At 42.5% G+C, this 16,054-nt stretch overlaps 1 protein-coding gene and 1 pseudogene across 1 annotated transcript; both read left to right on the forward strand.

The window, feature by feature from the left end:
* Window positions 1-9,435: 9,435 nt before the first annotated feature.
* On the forward strand, window positions 9,436-11,856 carry LOC131812329 (olfactory receptor 2S2-like). The gene has a single exon (XM_059141691.1). The coding sequence runs from the start codon at window positions 9,506-9,508 to the stop codon at window positions 10,463-10,465; it is 960 nt and encodes a 319-aa protein (XP_058997674.1). The 5' UTR covers window positions 9,436-9,505; the 3' UTR covers window positions 10,466-11,856.
* Window positions 11,857-12,317: 461 nt separating this feature from the next.
* LOC131812119 (olfactory receptor 13C7-like) lies at window positions 12,318-13,195 on the forward strand (annotated as a pseudogene).
* The last annotated feature ends 2,859 nt before the right edge of the window (window positions 13,196-16,054 follow it).

Raw genomic sequence — 16,054 nt, forward strand, 5'->3', positions numbered from 1 at the left:
ACCATTTTCTTACACCATACACAAAATAAACTCAAAACGAATGAAAGACCCGAACGTAAGACAAGAATGCACCAAAATCCTAGAAGAGAACACAAAGGCAGCAACCTCTTCAATCTCAGATGCAGCAACTTCTTGCTAGACATGTCCCCTAAGGCAAGGGAAACTAAAGCAAAAGTAATGTACTGAGACTTCATCAAGATTAAAAGCTTTTGCACAGCAAACGAAACAGTCGACAAACCAACAGACAACCTACAGAATGGAAGAAGGTATTGCAAATGTCTTTTCAGATAAAGGGCTAGTATCCAAGATCTATAAAGAACTTATCAAACTCAACACCCAAAGAACAAATAATCCTGTCAAGAAATGGGCAGAAGACATGAATAGACATTTCTGCTAAGAAGACAACTAGATGGCCAACAGACACAGGAAAAACTGCTCAACATCACCCAGCATCAGGGAAATACAGATCAAAAGGACAGTGACATGCTACCTCACACCAGTCAGAATGGCTAAAATTAACAAGTCAGGAAATGACAGATATTCGTGAGGATGTGGAGAAAGGGGAACCCCCCCTACCCTGTTGGTGGGAATGCAAGCTGGTGCAGCCACTCTGGAAAATAGCATGGAGCTTCCTCAAAAAGATAAAAATAGAGCTACCCTACAACCCGGCAAATCACACCACTGGCTGTTTACCCTAAAGATACAAATGTAGTGATCCAAAGGGGTATCTGCACCCCAATTTATAGCAACAATGTCCATGATAGCCTAACTATGGAAAGTATCCAGACATCCATCAATAGATGAATGGAAAAGAAGATATATATATACATACATATATACATATATATATATACACATATATATAAACACACACACATACATATACACAACAGATACACACACATACATGTATGTATGTATATGTATACACCACATACAATGAAATATTTCTCAGCTATCAAAAAAGGAAATCTTACCATTTGCAATAATATGGATGGAACTAGAGGGTATTATCCTAAGTGAAATAAGCCAATCAGAAAAGACAACTATCCTATGACTTCACTACATGTGTATTTTTTTTTTAAGATTTTATTCATTTATTTGACAGACAGGGATCACAAGTAGGCAGAGACACAGGCAGAGAGGAGGAAGCAGGCCCCCCACCGAGCAGAGAGCCCGATGTGGGGCTCGATCCCAGGACCATGAGATCACAACCCGAGCTGAAGGCAGAATATTAACCCACTGAGCCACCCAGGCGTCCAACTACATGTGGATTTTAAGAAACAAAACACAGGCTCATAGAAGAAAGGAGGGAAAAATAAAATAAGACAAAAACAGAGAGGGAGACAAACCATAAGAAAGTCTTATCTATAGGAAACAAACTGAGGGTTATAAAAGGGGAGGTGGGTTGAGGGATGGGGTAACTGGGTAATGGGCATTAAGGAGGGCATCTGGTGTAATGAGAGCTGGGTATTATATGCAACTGATGAATCCCTGAACTCTACCTCTGAAACTAATAATACAGTATCTGTTATTAGTTGAATTAAATAAAATATAATTTTTAAAAAGAAGAGAAATCCCAGAAATGGACACATGCATGTTTGGAGATTTGATATATAACACACATGATGTATTACACATCACTGGAGAAAGGGTTGGACACAAACGCAAACAGGACAGTTGGAAATACGTGTACCAAGGAGAAATGTATAAAACATTTATAGCAGCATTCAACTGCTATACATTTATTTATACATTCTACATCAATGTAGAATGTATAAATAAACTGTGCTACATTCATATAATGGAATTTAGCAATATAAATTAATGAATTCAGCCATACTCGTAAATGTTAATGAGTCTAGCAAACATAATATTGACTAAGGAATCAAGACAGAAAAAAACCTATAAAGATTCAACTGACATTGAGGATTTGTTTGTTTTTTTTTTTTTTAAGATTTTTTTTATATATTTGTTAGAGAGAACTGGAACACAAGCAAGGGGAGCTGCAGGCACAGGGAGAAGCAGGCTCCCTGCTGAGCCAGGAGATCCATACAGGACTCCATCCCAGGACCCTGGGCTCATGACCTGAGCCAAAAGCAGAGGCTTAACCAACTAAGCCACCCAGGCATCCCTATATTGAGTTTAGAGAGAGGAAAGCCTAGACTACGCTGTTGAAGGATGTATACATTGGTCATAAAACTCAAGAAAAGCAAGGAAATGATTAAAACTCATCAGCAATGTGGTTCTCTCTGGCAGGAGAGGATAGATTGGGCAGGAATATCCAGGGAGCTTCCAAGTTACTAGCAATGTTCTACTCCTTAAATTAGAAGATTGTTACTTTATTAGTCTTCAAATTAAATCTATGAGTTTGATGTACTTTCATATGCATTTACATATCTGTGCTACTTTTCACATGTTAAATTCCTAAAGTATTAAATATGTGACACCACTTCTCACCTTTCAGATTGGCAAAGACCAAAACTAGTTCTTGAGACTAAACTACTATGTTAGCAGAGTGTGGAAAACAGACATGTTCAGACATGCTAATGACAGGAATGTGTATATTTGTCAATACCTAACAAAATTACAAATGTACAGAAACAGGTGTATTTTGACGAAGTGCTAAATTATTAATTCATAAGGAAATTTGTTGTAGCATTAATTATAACAGCATAAGATTGCAGAAGTTTGGAAGATCTAAATGTCCATCACTATTAGACTGATTAATTAAATGATGGCACAAACTTAAATGGAATATATTCCACCATTTAAAAGAACAAGACAGGATATTGTCTGGCTCAGATGGTTGAGCATATACCTTGGGCTCAAATCATGAGCTCAGGGTCCTGGGGAGAAGCCCTGAATGAGGCTCCCTGTTCAGTAGAAGTCTGCTTCTCCCTCTTCCTCTGCCCATCCCCTTACTCAATGTCTCTCTCTTTCTCCCTCTCTCTCTCTCTCTCTCTCTCAAGTAAATGAATAAATAAATACTTTTTAAAAATGGGCAGTATTACACATCTTTTTCCCAGGTAAATATACCCAAGATATATTGTTCAGTGAGAAAATCAAGATATTAAAAATCAGACACATGAAAAAAATGTTTATCATCACTAGCAATCAGGGAGATTGAAATTAAAACCACATTGAGATATCACCTTACACCAGTTAGAATGGCCAAAATTAGCAAGACCGGAAACAACATGTGTTGGAGGGGATGTGGAGAAAGGGGAACCCTCTTACACTGTGGGTGGGAATGCAAGTTGGTGCAGCCTCTTTGGAGAACAGTGTGGAGATTCCTCAAGAAATTAAAAATAGAGCTTCCCTATGACCCTGTAATTGCACTCCTGGGCATTTACCCCAAAGATACAGATGTCATGAAAAGAAGGGCCATCTGTACCCCAATGTTTATAGCAGCAACGGCCACGGTCACCAAACTGTGGAAAGAACCAAGATGCCCTTCAACGGATGAATGGATAAGGAAGATGTGGTCCATATACACTATGGAGTATTATGCCTCCATCAGAAAGGATGAATACCCAACTTTTGTAGCAACATGGACGGGACTGGAAGAGATTGTACTGAGTGAAGTAAGTCAAGCAGAAAGAGTCAATTATCATATGGTTTCACTTGTTTGTGGAGCATAACGAATAGCATGGAGGACAAGGGGACTTAGAGAGGAGAAGGGAGTTGAGGGAAATTGGAAGGGGAGGTGAACCATGAGAGACTATGGACTCTGAAAAACAATCTGAGGGGTTTGAAGCCGTGGGGGGTGGGAGGTTGGGGGAACCAGGTGGTGGGTATTAGAGAGGGCACGGATTGCATGGAGCACTGGGTGTGGTGCAAAAATAATGAATACTGTTATGCTGAAAATAAATTTTTTAAAAAGAGCACTGTTGTGCAAAATTTGTCACTGTCTTAATATCTTGTTTTTCTCACTCAACAATATCCATAGAATATCCCTGGTGGAAAAAAAAATAAGGAAATTGCTAACATTGATTGCCTTGAAGGAACATAATTATGTGACAAGAAAGGAAATTAATTTTTATTCTATATTCATTTATATCTTTTAAATTTTGATTTGGGTACAAGAAACACCTCCTAATGGAATGATAATCACAAAGATGAATTGAGGAGGAGGAGGAAATCATTGGTGATAAACAGAATCAGATGGATTGAGACTGAAATCCAGCTCTGTCATTCACAAAAGATGTGGCCTTTGGTAAATTCTTTAACCTTTCAAATTCTGTTCCCTGGAATAAGAAGCTGGGGCATAATGGTACTTTTCAAGCTATACTACAAAACTATAGTAATCAAAACACTTGGATGCTGATACAAAAATAGACACATTGATCAGAGGAACAGGATAACCACCAGAAATAAACCCATGCTTATCTCATCAATTAGTCTATAACAAAGGAGACAAGAATACACAATGGACAGTCTCTTCAGTAAATCGTATTGAAAAACCTGGAGAACAACATGCAAAAGAATAAAAACTGAACTACTTTCTTTTGTCTTACACAGATGTGAAATAAAAGTGGAGTAAAGACCAACAGGTAGGACCTGACCATAAAACTCCTAAGAGAAGACATAGGCAACAGCCTCTTACACATCAGCCTCAACAACATTTTTCAGGATAGATCTCCTCAGACAAGGAAAACAAAGGCAAAAATAAACTCTTGGACTTCATCAAACTAAAAAGCTTTCGCACAGTGAGAGAAACCATCACCTAAACGAAAAGGCAACCTACTGAATGAGAGAAGATAATTGTGAACAATGTATTTGGATAGTATCCAAAATATATAAATAAAACATACAACTCAACACCAAGAAAACAAATAATCTAATAAAAAATGGGCAGAGGATCTGAATAGACATGTCTCCAAAGATGACCTACAGAGGGCTAAAAGAAACATCACTATCATCAGGGAAATGCAAATTAAACTCAAAATGAGATACCATCTCACGCAAGTTAGAATGCCGAGATCAATATGGCAAGAAATAACATGTGCTGGTGAGGAAGTGGAGGAAATGTTAAAATGAAGATTTGTGAAGTGTCTGTCACAGTGCCTGGCACATGGGAGCACCTCACTCAGTGCAGCCAGTTCTGCTACTGGTGTTGTGAGACATGTGTCCTGCCTCCCCATTCTGGATGTCTAGGACTCAGCAGGGGGACAGCATACTCTGACTCTGAATGGAGCACTGGCTTCTCTGGGAGCCCAGGGAAAGCTCAGGAGGAAACCAGCATCTGCTATACACTCTTCTCCATCTCCAGGTGACCGTGTCCCAGTCGTTATCTCTAATTGGGACAGGGAGATGGTCCCTGGAGACCCCAGGTATGTATAGGGCCTGTACCCTGTGCACATTTGACATTCCAAACTTTAAATTGCTTCTGGGACCAACAGGGTCCCTGTAGGAGTTCACAGCTGCTTCTTGAGGACTCCTTTCACTGCTGGGGAAGATGTACCTGTGGGATTTATGGGGTTCAGACCAGGATGACAGGTCCTCTCTATGAAGAGTCTGTAGCTGAGACACCCAGTTAGCCTGCACATCTAGGAGGAGGGATGTGAGAGAAACCCCACCAGAGGCTAGAGTTTCCACAGAGCTGTATGGGAAAAAGAAGACACAGGGTCTCAGAGGTGAAAGAACTCCAGCAGGAGAGTGTCTGGGGTCCTTCGCTGGGATCCAGGGTCTGGGCCAGGGCACAGTGAGGAGCTGAGAATTGGCTCTGAGATCAGAAGACTCGAGAAGTGGCTGCAAACAGGATGCAGGTGGGTAGTGCTGGGCTGTGATAGGGACAAGCTTGGTGGCCATGACTTTTGCAGAGCATTTTCCAAAGATGGACTTTCCTCCTCCCCCTGCCTCTGCTCCAAACACCTTCCAGCTACAGCCAGCTGTGAGCAGCTGATGCTGGAGCAGGGAGGAGCAGCTGAGGCTAAGCCCAGGCAGTCCCTCCTGCTCTACGCTCACCACTGACCCAGCCCTGCCCTGACACTGCTATTGCATCCTCCCTGAGAGGAGCCCAGAGTCCTGGCAAGAAGGCAGCCAGATTTCTACCCCATCCTGCTGAGATTTCCCAGAAGACTGAGCCTTTCATGGGGTCACAGGGTGAGCAGACAGGCAAGCTGGGACCCATCCCTGTCTGTGATGCCCAGTCTGTGGCTAGTTCTGTTCTCCTCACTTTCTTTCTACCCCTTATTCATGGGGATGCCTCCCAGGACCCCCAGTGGACGCCTCAAACCACAGATAGTACTTCCTATACACACACACCTGTGATACCATTTAATTTACAAATCTGACACAGTGAGAGGTTAACAATAACCAATAATATCATACAACAATTATAGCAACATCACATTATAAAGTTAAATGACTGTGGTCTCTCTCTCACAGTGTCTTATTATACTGGACTCCCTTTCTTCCTGTGACAATGCAAGATGAAAAATGGCCACATGATGAGCCACAGTGAGGTAAGTGACCTAGACATTGAGATGCAACAGAAGGCTAACCTTAACCTCATGACCACAGGTCAGAAACGCTATCTTCTGCTCCAAACCACAGCTGGGGTACTGCGGGGGGCGGCCAGAACTGAAATTTTGGAAGCACAATATTGGTAAGGGGGATTACCTTACTGAGAATTTTTTTGCCTGAACACAAAGTAATTTCTGCCTGTAATTTATTACATAATCTGATAGTATTCAAGAGTTACAAAGCAGAATCCCTTTCCCAACTGATTTTGTTATAACTTCTTTCAATCACTTTTATCCACATATACTGTTTACCTAACTGAGATCAAAATTGTATGTACGATTTTGCATTCTCACTTTTATCTTTAAAGTGTAATGATGTGCTAGTGTAAAAATTATAAATGTAAATTAAATGTCTAATATTCCATTAGATGAAATGGCACCATTAGGCATTTATTGGCAGACAGTTATGAAGGCTTCCATTGAGAGATACTGGCCTTCCACTTCATTGAGCATTCACAATTTTCTTCCAGAGGTTGAAATATTGAGTTATGTGCATTTCCCAGCTTTTTTGTTTTTCTACACAAGCTGCTCTCCGCAGAGGTGGCATGACAATGCATGGGGCTCTGGACTGCATTCCTTTTCTCAGCTGCCTGCTGCCTCCAGAGATAAGTAGGGATCTACTTGTCACAAGCAAGCCCTATCGTGGTGTCCCACCTGTAGGATGCAGCCACGAAGGTAAGAGCTTCCCTTCCTTTCCTGCTCTCACAGGCTGACTCCAGTCTACCTGGGCTGTAGGGGTCAAAGCTCTCTGTTCTCTTCCATCCTGAGTCTCCTCCAAAGCCTGACACGGCACTATTTCCTGCTGGCCATATCCTGATGGAAAACAAGCATTCAGATCACCTCTTCACACACACACACACACTCTCACCCCAAGGAAGGGTCCTTAACCTTCACCCAAGACTGCTCCCTGCCTGGTGAGGACAGCACTGGGCACTCCATGACAGAGTTGGGATGCCCTGGAAGGAAAACTGTTCAGCCTTTTTGTGATGCACATGGGGAAACCGAGGCCTGGGGACTTGCTCAAGCTACATAGAATATCCATATCCATGGATATGGACCAGCGGGGGCTGGCCCCACAGCTCTGGGCTCAGTGCAGGGTGGGAGTCACTCTGCCTGACAGAGTTCTCACATAAACTCCAACCATGACTGAAGCAAGAGCAGGCTGGTCTCTGAGACAGAGCACCCAGAGCTATACTGCAGAGACAGACTCTCTACAACATCTGTGCAAGACAGTGCGGCAGCTATTTGGTGGGAAGTACCCAGACTGGGGGCCTGTGATCCAACCCCGGCAATGGCGTTCAATCCTAAGAACCAAATCTTTGGCTCCTCTGAGCTTTGCTTAAGTTTACTTATGACACCTGAATGACAGTGTCTTCTCCAGGCTTGCTTCAAGGAATATGGCACAGAATAGATGTTCATCAATATTAACCACTGGTCGTCTACCCTTTGCCCATGCCTACACACACACACACACACACACACACACACACACACACGTGTGTGTACACACCACTGCAATTAAGAAAGAGCTATAGAAATATTACAAATGAGAATTCTGAATACAGAGTCTGGCAACGGTAGCTGAGAGTCTGTAAATCCTCCACCCAAGGGCATGCAAGTCTTCCCATAAGCTAGTTGCTTGCAGGGAACCCAAGAATGGAGGCAGAGAGCCAGAATATTACACAAGAATACAGTATAAATATAAAAGGACAAAGAAAAGCCATTCCTTAGACACCCTTGGCTAAGAGTTCACCAAACTCTAATGAGCAGGGATTAGATGCTAATGCCATACATCCTGCTGTCTGATAACTTACAGTCTGCCCAGTTATTAAGAACTGGGTTAACTGGTCAGTAAGCTGCATGGCTGTCATCCCATAGTGTGGGTTCACTCACTCCAATTACTCCTTCTGTGGCCTTCATGAATTCTTCCCCGTGAGGGAAATTCCCCCCACATACTGCCTTTAATATGTATTAGAATAGGCAGATCCTGGGGTGCCTGGGTGGCTCAGTGGGTTAAAGCCTCTGCCTTTGGCTCAGGTCATGGTCCCAGGGTTCTGGGATTGAGCCCTGAATCAGGCTCTGGTCAGCAGGGAGCCTGCTTTTTCATCTCTCTCTGCCTGCCTCTCTGCCTACTTGTGCTCTCTATCTGTCAAGCAAATAAATAAAATCTTTAAAAAAAAAAAAAGTATAGACAGATCCTAATTCTGGCAATAGGCAAGTCTGTTGCTGAGGGTGGGCGGACTAAGGAAGGATCCGTCTTATGGCTGAACATTCTATCTGGATGGGGAGTATTTTTTTTTTAAGATTTTATTTATTTATTTATTTGACAGAGATCATAAGTAGGCAGAGAGGCAGGCAGAGAAAGAGGGGGAAGCAGGCTCCATCCAAGCAGAGATCCATCCAAGAACCCTGAATATGACCTGACCTAAAGGCAGAGACTGTAACGCACTTTGCCACCCAGGTGCCCCAGATTAACACTCTTTTAACAAGTTCCTTCCAAATGTAATCAACGTTTAACAAGGCTTGAAATTTTTGTAGTTGTAAGAATAGGATCAGCTTGGGTATTCCCCTCTCTAAGAATCTAGGAAAGCCCAGATTAAATGAAATTTATATGCATTTACATCAAAAAGAAGTAACTTACAGCATTTTCCCATGTTCATCATAGAGCAGAGGAAAAGCCCTTCTTGACTGGGGATTACCTCTGCTGGGCTCAGGTCCTGTCTCTATCACCACCTTGCCCCGAAGACTTGGATGGGTCACTTCCCCTCTCTGGGCCTCAGTACAGTATTTGTAAGCCCTCTTCCAGCCCTGACCGTCCCCCATCTAAGATCTAACCCCACTCCTACTGATTATCTCTTATGCACCTATGTTGTCCTGTTCTGTAGCACACAGTGATGGTGTACCAAATGCCTGAGACTTTTCTCAAGAAAGCCTTTGCTGTGTTTGTCCTTGGCTGATGACAGAAGGGATTGCTCATGGAAAAAGGCAATTGGTCCTCCCCTGTGGCGGGGTTCATTCTTCTGGGCCTCTCAGCACACCCTAAACTGGAGAAAATGTTCTTTGTGCTCATCCTCCTGATGTACCTGGTGATCTTACTGGGCAATGGGGTCCTCATCCTGGTGACCGTCCTTGACTCCCGCCTGCACACACCCATGTACTTCTTCCTGGGGAACCTCTCCTTCCTGGACATCTGCTACACAACCTCCTCAGTCCCTCTATTCCTAGATGGCTTCCTCAATCCCAGGAAAACCATCTCCTTCTCAGCCTGTGCCGTGCAGATGTTTCTCTCCTTTGCTATGGCAGGGACAGAGTGTGTGCTTCTGGGCATGATGGCATTTGATCGTTATGTGGCCATCTGTAACCCCCTGAGGTACCCCGTGGTCATGAGCAAGGCTGCCTATGTGCCCATGGCTGTCAGCTCCTGGGCTATTGGTGGTACGGCTTCTGTGGTACACACGTCTTTGACAATTCAGCTGCCTTTCTGTGGGGACAATGTCATCAACCACTTCACCTGTGAAATCCTGGCTGTCCTGAAGTTGGCCTGTGCTGACATCTCCATCAATGTGATCAGCATGGGGGTGACCAACGTGATCTTCCTGGGGGCTCCAGTTCTCTTCATCTCCATCTCTTATGTGTTCATCATTGTTACCATCCTGAGGATCCCCTCAGCTGAGGGGAGGAGAAAGGCCTTCTCCACCTGCTCTGCCCACTTCACTGTGGTGGTCATCTTCTATGGGACCTTATTTTTCATGTACGGGAAGCCCAAGTCTAAGGATCCCCTGGGGGCAGACAAACAAGACCTTTCAGACAAGCTCATCCCCCTCTTTTATGGGTTGGTGATCCCCATGCTCAACCCCATCATCTACAGCCTCAGGAACAAGGATGTAAAGGCTGCTGTGAGGAACCTGGTGGCTCAGAAATGTTTCGCCCAGTGATGGAGGGCTCCTCTATGTTCCCACCCTATGGGATAAAGGACTTCTCATCATTATAGATGCCATCCGATAGACAAGTCACGTGATCCGGAATCCTCTCTTGCTCTTCTGTCCATTTTCAGAGAACGTTTAACTTTTCAGTGTATACACTGAACATCTTGTGAGTACATCTTGTGAGTTCTAGCCATACAGCTGAGAGTTTTGACAGATGCCTCACAGCAGATCTCTAACTGAATTCACAAAGACATTCTGAACACATGATAAAACGAAGGAGAGAGGAATCATCAAAGCGAGTTTGGTGAATGGCCTGCACACACCCAGTGCACGGAGGAGAGAGGGCGCTCCCAGCACTGTTGCCATTCCTCTTGGATTCCCCGGGAGAGTCACAGGAACAAGGAGGAAATGGGAATTTTCATATTGGACTGTTTCTGGAAGACAGTCAGTTTGGCTGAAGTATAAGAAGAGACACAGACAACTTCTCCACATAGAGAGCTTTTGGGTGGAAACAAGCTATTCTGAACACCCCATTTCTTTTTAGCTATGAGAAAATTGAGGCTATTTTTTCTCAATGCACTTCACATTATGAAATACTGCTTGTAAGTTAACGGCAAGAAGGAGTATAGATTTGAGTTTGATGCCCATCACTTACAGCAATTCCCATTTTAAAAAGCTAGTATTTGTTTGGATAATAACTCACATTCTAGAAAAAAGAAAGATGACAGAGATAGAGATAGACAGACAGATAGACAGAGGCTAAGTATATTTGAAGTCTTTGGGGGCCTAAAATTTAACACCTTTCTTTGGTCCAGGACTTCTCAAAGCTTTAATATGCCACAGTACACTGTGAATGTTCAAGAGATGTAAACTCGGTAGCATTTCCTGAGCCTCCATAGCTCAGCAGGATAAAAACTGGGAAGTTTTTCCTTACCTATGAACTTCAGTGGGTTGCCTAACCTTTTCCAGTCTACTTATTCATATTTTAACATCTAACCACTTAATTTCACATGAATTACTTATTATAAACAAGTGCTTTCTAAATGGTAAGCACAATAGAATTATTAGATGCCAGTTTTGGTCATATCATGAATGTTGCCCAGTGCTGTGTGCCATGTGGAACAGAGTAAGACACCGTCCCTATATAGAGCAATAGACACACAAGGTAAATGAGAGATTCAGAGGTGTCAGCAGTTAAATAGAAGCATTTTTATGTCAAGTTCTATGAAATTCTTTGAATATGGCTGACTTCATAAAAAGATAATTTGGAAAGTGAATTCTTTTTTGAGAACAGATTTTGGAAGTTTTTGATCAAGTGATGTTTACATTTTCTTATATTTCTTAGAATGAATTGCCTAAGGATGAGTGTTTGTTTAATAAAATTTCTGATTCTAATGTTAGTCCTGTTACTACTTTCTACTTTGCACCAGTAGGGAATAATCTTGCTCTTTCAAATACACAAATGCCATCTAGTATCCATTTAAGCAAACTTCAGACACTTAGTAGAGCCATGCAATATCATCGTTAGAAGAGGTTTCAGGGATTTTCTTGTTCAACCCTATGCACAGGATGCGTGCTGTTCCTCTCCAATGTCCCTGACCCTAGTCAAGTGTCATTTCTTGGACATCTCCAGTAACAAAGAATTCAGTACTTCCAGAGTCTAGGTTTTTCATTCAGCCCTTGCAAACTCTTCCTCGAATGTGCTTAACTCTACCCTCCAATAGCTTCTACCTTCACTCCTAATTAGGTTTAGTACCGCTACATGGATGTACCCAATCTCTTTCCTTCTTGTATGTGAAGGTATTCTGGTCTCCTAAATCCCCTACAGACCACACAGCGCCAGTCCTTCCTACCATGCCAAATGTTCTTTGTGCATATCTTCGTGATCTATTTAGTGCTCCTACTGGGCAATGGGGTCCTCATCCTGGCGACTGTGTCTACCTACTACCAGCACATGATCATGCACTTCTTCCCTGGGAACCACTCCTTCTTGTAGATCCACTGCACAACCACCTCAGGCCCCTTCATTCTCAACAGCTTCCTAATCTGCAGGAAAACCATCCCCTTCTCTGCCTAGGTGTGCAGATGCTTATCTGCTTTCCCATGGGAGCCACAGAGTGTGCGCTTCTGGGCATGATGGCATTTGATCTCTATCTGGCCAACTGTAACCTCCTCAGGTACCTACTGGTGATGAACAAGCTGCCTATGTGCCCATGACTGTCAGCTCCTGGACAGCCAGAAGCATGACTGCCATGGTGAAAACATCTTTAGGGACAGGATTACCCTCCTGTGAGGACAACTTCATCAACCACTTTACCTGTGACATCCTGGCTATCCTGAAGTTAGTCTGTACTGACATCTCATCAATGTGATTGATCACTATGGTGTGGCCAATGTGATCTTTCTGGGCATTTCAGCTCACTACACTTTCATCTCCTATGTGATTATGATTGCTACCAACCTGAGGATAACCCTAGCACAGAGAAGGAAAAAGGCCTTTTCTACCTGCTCTGCCTACCTCACATTCATGGTTCTACAGAACTATGCTCTTTGTGTACAGAAAGCCCAAATCCAAGGACCCCACTGGGGGCAGACAAGCAGGATGTTTCAGACAAATTCACCTCCCTCTTCTATGGGGTGGTGATCCCTATGCTGAACCCCATCATCTACAGCCTCAGGAACAAGGATGTGAAGGCCACTGTGAAGAACCTTGTCCTACGCAAACACGTCATCCAGTGATGGTGGAGGGGTCCTGATAGATCTCTATTCCCTAGTTTCTCTCACCTGAGGGGCTCAGAGGATAAGATAAAGGGCCAATTTCGTCAAAGGTACAGAGGCATATCCGATTACACAGAATGCTTTGTGTGAATAGGAAGCATTTAATAGGACGTTTCTGTCCCATTCTAGAAGCACTTCTACACAAGTATATACCGTTGGTCAAGCCCTATACTCATCTATCCTTGGGATGAATATTGAGCTATTTGATGTCCAGGAAAAATAACTCTTCAAGTTTTACTTTTAACTTATAAAATCACTGGGCTATAGATCTATAATTCAATTGCTCCCTGGCCTCTTTCTTTGAACAAGTTTGGATGGGTCCTTGATTCATGGACCTTTCAACATATCCTACTCCATATTAAACAAGAGTAATATTTATCTCTGTGCTTATTGTTTCTTTCTCCTTATTTTCATATTAATTCCTAAAACTGTTTCTTGAATTGTTCTCTTCCCATGTCTCCAAAATTGACCTCTTTTCCTGTCCTCAGTTATGGTCCCCACCAGAAAACCATTCACACCTCAGGAGCACAAAGGAGAGTGCATAGGTGGTGGCAAAACTGATGTAAGGGTCAAACACCCAGGCCTTTTTCCTTTCCCCTTGTTGAGAGTGTTATTCACCCCCTTACTTCTGTCTCTGGATAGCTGAGACCTCCCAGAGCCCATCAGAGTGATGTGGAAACTGAGATGTATTTAGGAGAATCAAATGAATTCTAACTTCCTGACCAGGCTCGACCATGCATGCAGCCAACTGGTGACCATCAATCGCTTTTCTGCCCAAGAATACCCAACCCTACATGGCAGTCAGAGGGAGAGGAAGGTGATGTTCACTAGCAGACACCTAAGAATAAACCCCTGACTTGTGAGAAATTCCAAGCCACTTCCCAATAGTGAGCAATCTAGAAGTCCAGTTAAAAGAATGAGTGGGATAGAAAGCTTCCGAGAGCTGACATGAACTTTTACCTCAATAGGGAGGAAATAAACTAGTCATCAAAACAAACAGCCTTTCCTGGAAAAGAGTTATTGCAGGAAGATGGTGAGACAGTGAAGAAAAATCTCAGTGGGTTCTGTGTGGGATTTGGGAGGCCATTGGATCACTAAAAACAAAAACCATCGATCAAAGAGAAGCTAGGAGCAGAAAAGGTGACTAGGAGATAAAAATTTGTCCTAGGAGCAAAAATTGACATTGTCGGTCAAATAAAATCCAGGAGAAAGTATTTAAAAGTAGACAAATAATACTTAAAACTGAATTTTTAAAAGAAAAAGAACCTAAGTTTCTCTCCAAGGCTGAGAGAGAAAAAAGAAGAGAGAGAGAGAGAGAGAGGAAGACAGAGAAGTTGGCTAATTAAGAACAGGTAGGAGACATTAAAGGTACACCACAGGAATCCATTGAGTAATTCAGGAGAAGAAACAGAACAGATGAAAGACAAATAACAAAGGAGAAAAAGATTTCACTGAACAGAAATTCTGCATGTTGGTTCATAAAATGTTCATCAATCACCAGGCAAGAATTGTACCAAAAGACCTACCTATATACAGTCCATCCAAAGGTAAGTTCTGATTCTCATATATGCCAAAAGAATTCTATAGAGTTTTCCAGAGCATAAAACTGTACTTCCCAACAAGGACCAAGAATCTGGCTGCTGCTGTCCTGCTTCTCTGCTGCTCTAAATGTAGATGCCAGAGGAACAAGGCTGACAGAGTGCTGAGGGAAAAGGGCTGAGAATTTGAATTCTACACACCCTGACCATTGCACCTATATGACACTTGAAAAGACATTGTTGGTACGTGCAAACCCAGACAGCACACAGCCCTATTATCCCTTATTCAAAAAGATTTTGTTTACAAAGTTCTACCAACAATAGTTACAAATAAATAATGGAGGGACTGGGACCTATACGGTAAGTAAGACACAGTAGAGCATGTCTAAATGTCTGAAGACCAACAAAGTCTTGGAGGGGTAGGTTGTGGGGTGTTGGGTGAGCCTGGTGGGGGATATTAAAGAGGGCATTTCATGGAGCACTGGGTGTGGTGCATAAACATTGGCTCTTGGAAGACTGAAAAAATAAAATTTTAAAAAGTCTAATGAACACCTGATACCAAATGTGCTAAGACAAATATATGAAGAAATTATGAGGAAATGCATCGAGGTAAACAGTGACAACAAAGTAATGGTGTAACTCTAGTTACAATTGTAGATGACTTTATTAAGCTGTGAAATTTAGAAAAAGATGTATATTTATATCCCATTGAAGGTCTCATCTTAAGAAGGATGTGGTGGGAAAGGGAATCTTATAATATATGAGTATAATGCATTGATACTAAAATAACAAAAGTATTAATGTGCTTGTTGAGGGTCACCTAGGGGTTCAGCCAGTTAGCAGATGCCTTTGGCTCAGGTCATGATCCCATGGTCCTGAGATGGAATCAAGTTTCTGGCTCACCTCTCAACAACTCAACTCAGAGTTTGCTTCTCCCTCCCTCTCTGCCCCAACTCTGCTTGTCACCTCTCTCTCATGCTCTCTCTCTTAGATAAATGGAATATTGAAAAAAAAGTATGCTCATGGAAATCTTAAGAGAAATAGCAGTAGACAAGTATAAGCATGAAGACATTTGAAATAATGGGATTATGAATGAGCAAAGAAACTTGATCAAATGAAAAAGTCATACACTGAACCTGAATAGATTTAAATCAATGCATATTAAATACATGGTACATGATACCCAGTTTTGTAAGGGACTTCAAGGTTTCTAACATTAGGATAGATTAGGAGATCTATTGCAACCATTTTATTAATAGATTCAAGAGGAAAAAGTAATCTC

This window comes from Mustela lutreola, chromosome 12 (assembly GCF_030435805.1).
Source record: "Mustela lutreola isolate mMusLut2 chromosome 12, mMusLut2.pri, whole genome shotgun sequence".
NCBI lineage: Eukaryota > Metazoa > Chordata > Mammalia > Carnivora > Mustelidae > Mustela > Mustela lutreola.